We start from the raw sequence: 13,415 nt of genomic DNA, 5'->3' as shown, positions 1-13,415 counted from the left end.
GCACAGACTCCAGAAATGCCAGTCTTTCCTATGCTCTACCATTTTCCAACTCCCAGAGGCACGAAGTGATTCCTAACATATCTATAGCACACATAGCCTACTGGGGTTCACCACCCGCTCTGATCTACTTTGAGATGGAAACGGTACCATGATGGCATCAACCCAGGGTCACATTTGCTCTGCATGTGAAGCCACTCTTTTGAAGAGTGATTACATTCACCCAACATGTCTTCCCTCTTTCTTCAGTGATGCTCAGCTTTTATAGAAAGGGGAGGCAAGTAAAAGTGATTCCTAATCCCCTCACTCAGAATTTCTCCCTTCTCTAAAGAGGTGACACATTTTGCCTTTTTGAAGGGATCAAGCTATTATTTCTCTTGAAGGATTAGAAGCAAAACCAGATTCTGATTTAGGCAGGTAGGCAGTCTCTATGGAGAGAACTTACATGATAGCATTCCTGGCACTGTAGTTTTCTTTGATCCCTGGGTTTGCTTTGCAGAGCTTGACTTTAATAACTTTGGACATGGGACTTGCTTTAACTTTAAAATAGCATGGAAATAAGCAAGAGGAAATTTTCAGCCCAGGCAGTGATGAATAGCGCTCCTTCTCCCAAAGAAGTTATACAGATACTAAAATCAATAGGCTCAGCATTCATTTTTACATGTTTGTCATAAATTCTTACTTTCTTTATGTGTGGGGAGACGAGCGGTAATTTCCAAGGGGGCTGAAATCAGGTCTATAAGTGAATCCCAAAATTCTTAGCCCACAATGTTGTTGTTGTTGTTTAAACTACCCCATTATTGCCACCAGAGGAATAGTAAGATAATGAGATAATTCTTTACTACTTGCCTCCTGTTAGTCACCCTGAAAAGGTAGTTCTTTACAAGACATGTTGAAGGTCTGTTCTGGTGACAGAGCTGTGGGCAAATCAGATGGAGGTGTCATGCCACATTCACCAACCACACCACGTGAAATCTGTTTTCCTCTTGAGTTCAATATGCCAGAGGTCACTTAGTATCAGGAAGTTGTCAGTAGGTCCTTGGTCTGCTGCTAACTCAATGAGCTCTTTAGACTTAGCTCCTCCTACCAGCTCCCACGGGTTTGAGAGGTGTAGCTCCCAATCCCTACACTTATACACACACACACACACACACACACACACACACACACACACACATATTCTAACAGTCCAAACTAATGGGTATCTAGAGCAGTGGGTTATTTGTCACTGTTTTTACTTTTAGTAACTTCCTCTATTTTACTAAGGTGGAGAACCAATTTTTGCCCCCGGATCTAGTAAAACCTCAATATGCCTCTGACACAAACCAAAAATTAAAACAAACAAACAAGCAAAAACACCAGAACACCAACAATAAAAATCTCCAGAGGCAAATGATTAAGTTTTCCTATCTTTGTTAGCCTATCAAACATAGGGAGTTTTTTGGAGTTTCCATGGTGATATAATTTTTTTTTTTATCCTTGCTTTGGACAACTATATTTTAAAGTGACAGATCTGAATAAAAACAGGAGAAAGAAAGCACTGCTTTCCACCCTCAATCTTCTTTTAAAATCATAAATAAATTTAAAATTAAAATCAAGGCTTCCCATTTGACTTCCTTGCCTTGTTGTGGATTCATGATTATGCCCGCTGGTTGTGAAGTGAGATTTAATTCAGCTGCTGGAAGGAAAAGGGTGGCCTAGTCTCAAGCTCAGAACTCCTCCTTATTCATAGTTTGCCATTTAAATTTGTAAGTTCCCCTCAATAATAACCCAAAGCCCAAAAGTAAATCCTTCACTTTCTTCTTCTCTCACTCTCCAAACTCCAGACATCCATCCCCTCTTCTCAATCTGCAGTAGGCATTTATTGTGCCATGTTCCAGGCACTCTGTGCTGGGTGCTGGGGATACAGAGACCTGATCCCTTGGACTCAAGAGTCGCAGTCTACTTGGGAGACAGCTTAGTATTCAAGTCCTGGTTTTACTAGCACTATGGACTTGGGAAAGATACTTTACTTGTGTTTTCCTTAATTTCCTCATCTATAAAATGAGGGAAATAAATGCCTTCCTCTTAGAGATGTTATGAGTTTAAATGAGTTTATTGGGGTTTCTTTTAGCATACTCAGAAATTTCCTGGCACATGGTATATATAAAAACATGCATTTTTGATTAATAACTAAATTACGGAACAATCTCCACATGGATGGATGTGACCACAGCATCCATAGGACACTAAGGAAACAAGGTTTAATCCAACCTGTGCTGGGAAAAAGGGTGCAGGGAAACCTGAAGGATGTTTAAAAGGCACAGTTATATGATAATGTCTACTAAGGAGGGAAAAATGAAATTTAAGAGCTGAATATAACCTCTTATTAGATAGATAGCTTCACTGAAATGCAACATTTAAAACTAACTTTTTAGGGATGCCTGGGTGGCACAGCGGTTAAGCGTCTGCCTTCGGCTCAGGGCGTGATCCCAGAGTTATGGGATCGAGCCCCACATCAGGCTCTTCCGTTATGAGCCTGCTTCTTCCTCTCCCACTCCCCCTGCTTGTGTTCCCTCTCTCGCTGGCTGTCTCTCTCTCTGTCGAGTAAATAAATAAAATCTTTTTAAAAAAAAAACTAACTTTTTAAAAACTTTTAAAAAACATTTTAAAGCTAACTCTTGTCTAATGATGAAAGCCTTACAGAATGAAAATAATGAAAGCATAAAAGGAACTCAGAGATCTACAAATCACAGACACTGTTCCCATTATGGTGTATTTCCATCCACTTAATAAGTTTTTTAAAATATTTGTCTATTTATTTGAGAGAGAGAGTGCATACACACATGCATGGCCAGAGAGGGTAGGGCAGAGGGGGAGGGAGAGGGAGAGAATGTCAAGCAGACTCCATGCTGAGCATGGACCCCATTGTGGGGCTTGATCTCACTATCCTAAGTGGAAACCAAGAGTTGGTCGCTTAACTGACTAAGCCACAGCACCCCTTAATGCATTTTTGAATGGTTTTAATTTTTAACTGACAATTAATTGAATACATTGACCTTTTCAAATAATACGTGTAGTCATATATATGGTAAAAAGTGAACTTTCCTTCTCACCTACCCTTTGATCCTTGAGAACCTCCATAGAAAACCTTAGCTGTGTGTATTGTTCTGGATACTTTGCTATAATTTTCCATATATAGTTCTATGAGTTTGGATTTTTCTAAAATATAGGTGGCATTGTTTATGCATGTTACTCTATACTTCTTTACATAATATGTCTTGGAGAGGTTTGTATCAGTACATACATATTCTTTTTAATGACTACTGGGTGTGGTTGTACCATAACTGATTTGGTCTTTTGCTTACAAATATTTTGACTGCCTCGCATTTTCACTATAGCATACCATGCTATATTAAATATTTCACATAGATGTTAAACAAATGTATTTCTGTAGAATGAATACCTGGAAATGCAATACTTGGTCAAAGTCAATTCACATTTTAAATTTGCATAGGTACTGCCAAATTACTTTTTTAAAAATGCTGCTGTAGTTTATAATACAGCCACAGTACAGGAGAATATTCATATCTTCATGCCTTCATTGACACCAGGTATTACCATTTGTTTTAATATTTGCTAATATGATGGGCCAAATATGATATTACATTACCATTTCATGGTCTAGTTCATGTATCTCTAATTATTAGTGAAGTTGAACATTTTTTATATATTTATTGAGCATTGCATTTCTTGACCTGTTCATATTCGGGACAATTTAGGTGAATTAAGTGTTGGCAGGAAGAGACACACATGAATCTTTTTAAATCTATTGATAAATTTTGTGTTAGTGGGAGAAAAACATCTTACTGAAAATTTTTTCCCACAGGAATAGCCAGTTGTCAGAACATTATTTATTGATCAGATATATCATTTCCTGCTGAGTTTAAATGCCATCTTTATCATCTACTAAGATCTAATATACATTTAGCTCTATGCATATATTTATCTATTACTGTGTCAAAATCAGTTTTCATTATAGCTTTGTTTTAGTTGGCTATAATCACAGTAATGCTACATAAGAAAGAACCAGAAAATGTCACTGGTCTACAACAACAAGCGTGTTACTCATGAATCTGGGGCTTGTCTGTGATTGGGCTAATGTAGACTGGGCTGGACTGTCCAGCTCTGCTTTGAATGAGAATAGCCAGAGAGGCCCCATCCCTTACCAACCAACTATAGAGATGCTCTGCTCCATGTGTGTCTCATCCTCCTGTGACTACTGGGCTGGCTACGGCATGTTTTTCTCATGGGGATGGCAGAAATGCAAGAGCATGTGCTCAGCGTGCAAGCACATCTCAAACCCCTGCCTGCATCACTTCAACTAACACCCTCTTAGCCAAAGTAAGCCCCAAAGTCAAGAGGGGGATGTTCTACCTTTATAAAGAAGGATGAGGAGTTACATGGCAAAGGCATGGATACAGGAACAGATAAATTGGGACCAAAGTTCAATTTACCATAGGAAAAGTCCCTCCATTTTTCTTCATTTTCAATATTTTATTTTTTGGCTATTTTTCACATTGTCTTTTCAGATACACTTTTAAATCAGGATGCAGAATTCTGAAAAAAAAATCTGAGTGGAATTTTGATTGGGTTTTCATTGACTATAGAAACTAATTCGGGTAGGATTCATATTTTTACAGTATTGAATCTTCACATGCAATTAGAAACATTTTGGATGTTTTTATTTATTCAAGTTCTTTCATGTCCTTTGGCAAGGTTCATTTTTATTATTAAAACTTTCAGACAAACTCAAAAGTAGAAAGAGTAGTACAATGAGTTTCTACTTACGTATCTCCCAGATTCAATAGTTATCAAGATTTTGCTACATCTATGCTATCTCCTGATGTCGTGTAACATTTCTCTAGCCCCTATATTTTCTATTAAGCAGTTAGTTTGATCTGAGACTCAATCAGATTTATCTTCAAGAGAATCATTTTCTTTCTGTGGTAGGCACGGGAAGGTAGAGCGAGAATACTATGTAAGTCATGTTGTACACCTCCTAGGGCATCTATCAGGAGATACACGATGTCTGGTTGTCACTCTTTTAGTGATGTTTAGCTTTATCAATAGGATCAGGTTTTGTCAGTCTTATATCCATTATGAAATTTCCTACTAGCCTTTTAACAAATGATTTCAGCCTAGATTCATTATTTCATTAGGGATTGCAAAATGGCGATATTCTAATCTACCATTCCTTCTGCATTTATCAGCATCAATTATTTTGTTGCCTTGAGGTCGTATTCATAGAAGAAGTCTAGATGTGTGTCTCTTTCCTTATTTCTAAGTTATCAGAATAATGAGTTAGTTTTTAGCACCCTGCAAAGATAACCAATGAATTTTTAAAATTACTATAAATGTATGAATATCAAAATGTTTGTGTTTTAATCCTTAGCAGTGCCTTATTTTTTTGATATTTGAATTGTCTTAATCTTGGACAGTGGGGACCCTTTCAAGTTTATTTCTAATTCCTTTGCCATAACTCCTAGAATCTTTAAGTCTTTTTATTTTCTGGTAGGAAGAAGTATTTCAGGCTGGTCTTATACATTTCCTTACCCAGATTTGTAATGAGTCATTTCTCTTAGGAAACCTGGGTACCTTCTAGTAAGGGAGGGGGAGGGAAAGGAATGGTACTTAGAGACCGTAATCCAGGCTCAAGAGACTCATTGCTACTACATTGGTTATTTCTTCTAGTTCTTTTCAGTGGATAGAACTTGAAAATGTGGTTCCTAAAAAGAAAATGCATCATAAGCTATTACTGATATTTTCAACTTTAATTTATTTTTTCTAAAATTCTTTTGTTTTTATTTTCTTATAATGGAATTAGATTTCTGATTATCATAGTATGCTCCAACTGAAACACTTCATAGTATTGCAAGGACTAGTATAAATGGAAAAAAAAATCTCTTAATAATATTTGTTGATGAAAAATCATTGTGAAAGCAAACCTCCAAAAATGTATTTGTAGGCCGTAAGAGAATAAACACAATAATATGGGAGGAGATAACCAGTCCCTTGCTTCATACATGTTTTTAAAATTTTTCATGTTATATCTTCCTAAAACAAAGATATCTGACAATAGTTAGAATGGTCATCTTTCAACATTTAAAAAATCACCCTCCCCAGTGGGTGAACAAAATAAAGAGTAGTAACCTAGAATTTAGCTGAATAAGCCAGTTTGGAGTTTTAAGTGAGGAGGTCTTCCAACTCCAGAGTGTATCATCAACTTGTATCATCGTTTTAGTGCAGATACAATTTAATTTTGGTGAAATGAGATTCATCCCCCAATAAGATTAGTAACTGCATTCACAGAATCTCACATTCTTCATTTGTGAACTGCGAAGAAATGAATGGTAGCTAGAAGGTCAATAGGATTCCAGGTACAGCTGCAGGTGGAATGACATGTAGTAGGACAACAATTACTCTATTTTGAATTACGAAACTAACAGTGGTTTGAAATTTGCAACTTAATTACAGACCAACTATACCAACTTTTCAAATGGCAAAAATACAAAAAAGTTAAGTGTTACAAAATATTTCAGAAAAAGTGCATAGTCTAGTAAAATAAAAGGACTGAAAAATATCTTGTTAGAGTGAGGTCAGCTCGGAAAAGTTATTACCAAAGCCAAATATTTTTATTTCACATGAACCATACTCAAAAATAGCTTCATAAGACTGATTTCTGGCTAACAGCATCGAAGGATTTGTGAGTCAAGAAAAAAATACCTTAATTGACAAGGATAGAGAAGAAACAAAGAAGCCGCCTATCCCCAAAGTTTATACTCATTAAGACTTCTGCAGTATTACTGCACTGATATACATCTCTTAATGTCAGAATATAGCACTCATGGAATTAGTTAATACTAAAGTCATTTTTAAATAAAAAACAAAACCAAACAAATTAAGTCTGATGCAATCTGACCAAAAACACGTCAATGTACAGTTTCAAGATTATTTTACAAAACACCTACATTTACACAATAGGCTCCAGGCAGCATTCACAGGAAAAAAAAAAAAAGTTCTTTGAATTTATCCTTGACATGCTATAAATGACTAAGTTACACTATTTGAAGAAGTAATTAATAATTTTATGTATTATGTTTATTTATTCAATATATTTTTCTTTTTTTAAATACGTTTTTCTTTCTCTTGAGTAAGAAAACGAGCGTGCATATAATACTAAGAAAGGAATCACAGGCACACAAGTAACTTGCAGAAATGTATGGGGCTGGGAGGGCTAGCAACCATGCAAACCTCACTCAGTTATGATGCTTTCCAAGGATGAGTCAGTCTTACAGCCATTTTACAAAGATTTTATTTATTTATTTATTTATTTATTTATTTATTTATTTATTTATTATTTTTAGAAGAGGAGGGGTTGGAGGGGAGGGGCAGAGGGAGAGGGAGGGAGAGAATCTTAAGCAGGCTCCATACCCAGTGCAGAGCCTGACGTGGGGCTTGATCTCACAATCCTGAGGTCATGAACTGAGGCAAAATCAAGAGTTAAGAGTCAGACTCTTAACTGATTGTGCCTCCCAGATGTCCCCATTTTACAAAAATTTTAAAGAAAAATGTCTTTTTGAAGTCAGATTTTTAAATGTTTTCATTCTTATTCAAAATCAGTCCAGCTCTCAGTCTGTAGCAGCAGGAGTTACAATACCAATTTCTGGCAGCTACAGTACTATCATATTATGCCTGCAAGCCATTAGGAAAAGCAAAATGAAAGAATGGCTTTCCCTCCAGTTAAAAGAATAATAATAAAATATTGAGGAAAAATAGCACTAAATCTAAAATGATTTGCAAAGGAACATTATGTAATAAGTGGCCTGAAGTTAAAATACAAGGTTTCAAATTTTATTCCTTTGATTTTGCTTATGCACTTTTTTCTTATCCTGCAAATCTTGGTTTCTAATGTCATTAACATGATTGCTTATGTTATATTCATTTCAAAATAGCAATATCAATATTATTAGTAGCAATATGGTAACTAAAACAGTTTACTTTGTCTTTCATTTTGTTTGTTTATTTTACAGTTTTTTTATATTATATTCTACTGGGGATATGTAGTGAAATTACTCTGTTTTAAAGTAACTTGAAATAGTTTTCTGTGGTTAAGCTGCTAATCTATTTATACAGTCATGTTCATTTGTTTCATTTTGGCTTCATTTATTTAGAAATTGCTTTGTCTTTTATTTCTATTTAGTTTTGTTTTATGACTTTGCAAAACATTTATGTAACCCCAAAGTCAAATTACAAAACAATAAAGATACTTAAGAGAGAAAGTCTAACTCCCACCTATCCCTCCTACACTTTAGATAATAATTTCATTAATTTTTGGCTTATCTCTACATTTAAAAATATAAGCATATATGTGAATGTATATAAATATGTATCTGCCTACCTATTTACTTCCCTTATTTCTTAAATAAAAGGTAGTAAACTATATACATTTTTTTGTGCACCCTTTTTTTTTTTTTTTGCCCAATAAGAGATCCTGGATATCCTTCCATAGCAGTATGCAGAGATCTTCCCAATGCTATTATACAGCTGTTCATTATATACCATACTTCGTTCAACCATTTTTTTGTTCCAGGAATTCCTCAATTCTTCTGGAGATGTTGATGGTATTCTTTCTTAACATACTTTCTTATATAGTACATATATAGAGAGAGAGATGAAGAGACAGAGGGAGAGAAACAGAAAGGAAAGTATGATAAGAGACATGGAGGACATCTGGAAAGTTCAACATCTGCCTAAAAGGCATTTTATTATAAGAAAATACAGAGAAAAATACAGAAAAAAATAACTTGGACAATTTCGTCCAAAAGAGAAAGAAATTCCCAGAGCTGAAGAAAGACTCACACTGTCAAGCTGTAAAGGATCACAGTGTATCAAACCTGGTAAATGAAAGAAAGACCCATACCTAGGTGCAAACTGTTTAAATGTCAAAACTTCAAAGAAAAACCCGAACCTTAAAGTCAAGTTAAAAAATATTATCCATAAAAGAATAAAAATAGATAAAAATTGTATTTTTGTGGGTAAAAATTTACTTGTAAACCTTTGCAGTTCTTAGGTTACTGCTCAGTTAAAATAGTTTTTATAAATTTATTTTCTGTTCACATTTCCTTTCTGTGAACAGGTTTTCCTTTTGTTGATTTTTTAAATACACTTTATGATTTTCTCATCAATTTATTGTAATTCTTTATATATATGAGGAAAATTTGCTAAGGTTGTTGTTGCAAATATATCTCTAGTTTGTTATGCACTTTTAAATTGTATTATATCTGAAATTCAAGTTGTATGTTTGTATTTTTAAAAACACTGTGGGGCACCTGGGTGGCTCAGTCGGTTGGGCATCGAATTCTTTAGTTCAGTTCAAGTCATGATCTCAGGGTTGTGGGATTGAGCCCCACCTTGGGCTCTGCGCTGAGTGTGGAGCCTGCTTAAGACTATTTCTCTCCTTCTCTCTCTGTCTCATCCACCACCACCCCCCGATTCAGACTCACTCTCTCTCTCTTCCTCTAAAATACATACATATATATATACATACATAAATATTTTTAAAAGACTTTTAATTTTTCTATTATTTTTGTTTAGATAAAACTTTTCCATCTAGAGACCAAATATTCATTTTTTTATTTTTATTTTAAATTTCTTACGCTTTCTGTTTTTAATTCAGGTTTTAAATTAATTTTCAATTTATTTTGATGTACAGAGAATTTACTTTTCACAAACAGCCAATTTTCTCAGCTGAATTTAATAAACACTCCAGCCATCTTCTTTGATTTATTTTCTTTATCGTATATTCATTTCATAGAAACATGCATACAGTAACATCTATTTCTAAGCTCTCTATTTTGACCCATTAATCTATTTTTATACCAATCGTTTAAATTATAGTAGCTCTATAATGCAATCCAATTTCTAACATCTTATAGGACAAGGCTATAAACATCTCATATTATAATGAAAACGTGTTAAAAACACATTGCCAAACGGCACTTCTAGACCTCATTGGTCTTAAGAGGAGATTTCTATCTCAGTAACAGCCATCTGAAGCCCACTTGACTAAGATGTTTATTATCACAATGGTCACAGTAGTTAAGCCACTATTATAAAAAGATGAAAACAAAAGTGGCCTTTACTTCCCAGGATGTTTGATTGTATCTGGTGGAGGACCACGCGTATAAATGGTCCATGCCCCTTCACATACACCCTCGTGTGATTTTCTTTTCTCAGAACTCAGAAACATCGACCTCGAACTCAGTGTCACTTCTCTGGTTTGTTCCACTTGGAAATGAAGTTCTCAGTTCAGTTTAGGGGCCATATGCCTATGCACAGACTGCCGGTAAAACTATGACATTCTGCCCTCGGACCCTGAAAGGCCAGTGAGAAGCATCAGAGCTCACGTCTGCAAGGGCAGAGGGGGGGCTGCCGCACATTTGTCATGCATCTGATTTTCCTGGAAACATGAAATGGCTTTGGGATGAATGAGCTCATATTGATATGACATGGATGAGTTTCAAGTAACTAGCCCGAGTGAAAGAAGCTAGACCCCCAAAAAAGTACACGCTGGAGGATTCTTTTTATTTAAAATTCTAGGAAATGCAAATGAATTTACAGTGACAGAAAGCAGATTAATGGTTCCTTGGCAAGAATGGGAGGTCAGAGAGAGAATCCAGGGGGAGGAATTACAAAGGGACACAGAAATTTTTGCAGTGATGGGTATGTTTATTATTTTGACTGTGAAATTGCACACTTTAAATGTGTGTAGTGTATTGGACATTAATATCTATGTAAATGTGTGTGTGTGTGTGTATGTGTGTGTGTGTGTTTACAGTTGCAGAAAACCAGGCAAATAGTAGGCAAGAGGTAGAGAAAGAGGAAGATATAACAAAGTACCAGGCAGGAGAAAAGACCAAGGACTCTCCAAACGATTCAATCACAGCTATAATAGCCCAGAATGGGGATCTAAACTGGTTGGACTGAGCCGTGCTTTGCAAACCTTAATGTATACATAAATCCCCTGCAGATCTTATTAACATGCAGAGTGTGATTCAGAAGGTCTTAAGCTGGGGCCTGAGACTCTGCATTTCTCACTAATCCCCAGGTAATGTTGATGCCACTGGTCTTTCAGTGATTCTTTTGAATAGCAAAGGGCTAGAGCATTTGTTCTCAGTTTTGGTTGCATATCAGAATCACTGGAGAGCTATAAATAAATAAATATAAATAAATAAATGTTGCATATCAGAATCACTGGAGAGCTATAAATAAATAAATATAAATAAATAAATAAATAAATAAATAACTACAATTAAAAAGGAAAAAACAAACACTTGATATCTGGATCTTGTCCCTAGCCCCAGAAATTCTGATTTAATCAATCTAGAGTTCAGTCCAGGCGAAATCAGAAGTTTTTAAATCTACCCAGAAGATTCTACCGTGCATCCAAGGTTGACAGCTACTCCAAAGAGAGTGGTCAGAGTTTTATCATGGAATGAGGAATGACCCTGAAAAGGTAACAGGGAGCCAGAGAAACATGATAAACCATGTCCCCACTCAAAATCAAACGTGTCCCTGTTCCAAACATGCAAATTTACCTGAGTGTGATTTATACCTGTACGGTCCTGCCTTCGTTAGTAATGCTTTTGCTGGCCTGGGAATAAGTATCAGACTAATTACTAAGCAGGCAGATGGGGAGCGTGGCCTTCCTGAGATTATAGCCACAGGGAAGAAAAGTCCTTGCCGTGGAGGAAGCTGACTCAGGAGGCTGGTTGGACACCCGTACTTACCGGCCCATCCGCAAGGACTGTGCATTGATAGGAGACGACCCCCAACCCGCCTCCTCCTGTCTGAGATGGGCCACACACCAGGCAGGACAGACCATGCCGTATTCTTCTAATATATCCCAGACTTGTTTTTAAAAATCATTTCAGTTTGGCTAGTTTTCTACTAATGGTAAAAGCTTGGAAATGATTTGTTACAGATTTGTATGTGTATCACAGAATTCTGATTCTGAAACTACTGATGTCCCAGAATCCTAAAATTGTTTAATGAGACATGTCAATTTAATTGTGCTACTTGAAACTTAAAGAGCCAGAGTTTGTCGTCATTTTGCTGACAAACGTCATCCTTTGCGTGCTTATCTTGGCTACCGATTAGGTTCACCATTGCTGAAATTACGTATCAGGAAATGAGCTCTCTTTAGTGAAACAAAAGGCATTTTTTTCATTCAGTTGATTAAAATGCAGCTTAGGACCAGAGCAAACTTGCAAGTATACGAAAACGGTCTGGTTGGTAATGGTCATTATGTTTAAATTCTGATGCAGAGGATGCTGTGTACCTGGATGATGATAAAGAAAGAGAAGAGTATGTCCTGAATGACATCGGGGTTATTTTTTATGGAGACTTCAATGACATCAAGACTAGAAGCTGGAGCTATGGTCAGGTGAGCCATTTAACATTTGTCATTGTCAAGGACATTTTTCCTTAATATTTTTTTGTCACATGTATCACTACAAGGTGCCATATGTCGATATTAGACATGCACAATTTCCTGCTTTTCAGGATCTGAGACTCCAAGACAGACAGCCCAGGAGCAGAGACTTAGAAAGGCAACTACATCATTTATCTGCTGAAAGCACGTATCTTCGGGTATTACAAGGTTACGGAGATCAGAGATTCTATGGATAACATGGCATTCTAGTGAGAAATGCTTGGCATCCAGTACAGTGAAATCTCATTAGCTCCGACATTTTTCCTCAACATGGAATGGACTAAAGTTTTCCTTTTCTTATAAGGAAAAGTGTTTTGATAATGCTGCAAAGGATATCATAAGGTGTGTGCTCAACTCAAAGAAATCACCCTTTTTGTTAGTATAAGATACTAGAAAATTAGAAATTAGAATTAGAAAAGACTGTCACCATTTCATCAAAGGAGGGCCCACTGAACTTTCACCTCGAGACATTTTATCAAATGCAATCTTACATTACTGTCTGGATTTAAAATAGCAAATGGTATTCCATTTAAGATATTCAATAATTCAAACTATTTCAGTTTGATAACTTTAACAATGGAAAAAGTGACTGATATTTCTACCATATTCCCATAAGAATGCATGTCCTTTGGGTCAGCAAAGACCCTTCATTAGCAACATGAGAAAAGATAAGTGTGTCATTTCTCAGAGAGTTTGGCTGAGATGATTAGAATTTGCACCATTGTTCTGGGTATCCAGGAGGGTAGATTTCATGGAATCTGGCCTGACCAGGTCATATGACACTTTCTTGGTTTCTGATGCCTTCTTTTGACTTCCATGTGAGCTTTCCCTGCTCCAGCCTGGCCGTTGGGACAAATGTCATCACTAGTTCTTGTCTTGTCTG

The 13,415-nt window shown here is 36.1% G+C and overlaps 1 protein-coding gene across 1 annotated transcript in view; it reads left to right on the top strand.

Annotated features, from left to right (window-relative positions):
- Window positions 1-13,415, top strand: part of F13A1 (coagulation factor XIII A chain) — a 165,261-nt gene that overhangs the window by 56,597 nt on the left and 95,249 nt on the right. The window contains exon 5 of the mRNA XM_026511433.4: window positions 12,366-12,484. Within this exon, the coding sequence (XP_026367218.2) occupies window positions 12,366-12,484 (119 nt within the window). The remainder of the gene's footprint in view (window positions 1-12,365; window positions 12,485-13,415) is intronic.

Source organism: Ursus arctos, unplaced genomic scaffold (assembly GCF_023065955.2).
Source record: "Ursus arctos isolate Adak ecotype North America unplaced genomic scaffold, UrsArc2.0 scaffold_31, whole genome shotgun sequence".
NCBI classification, from domain to species: Eukaryota; Metazoa; Chordata; class Mammalia; order Carnivora; family Ursidae; genus Ursus; species Ursus arctos.
Note: the sequence above shows the minus strand (reverse complement) of the source record. Positions and strands in the feature narration are given on the sequence as shown.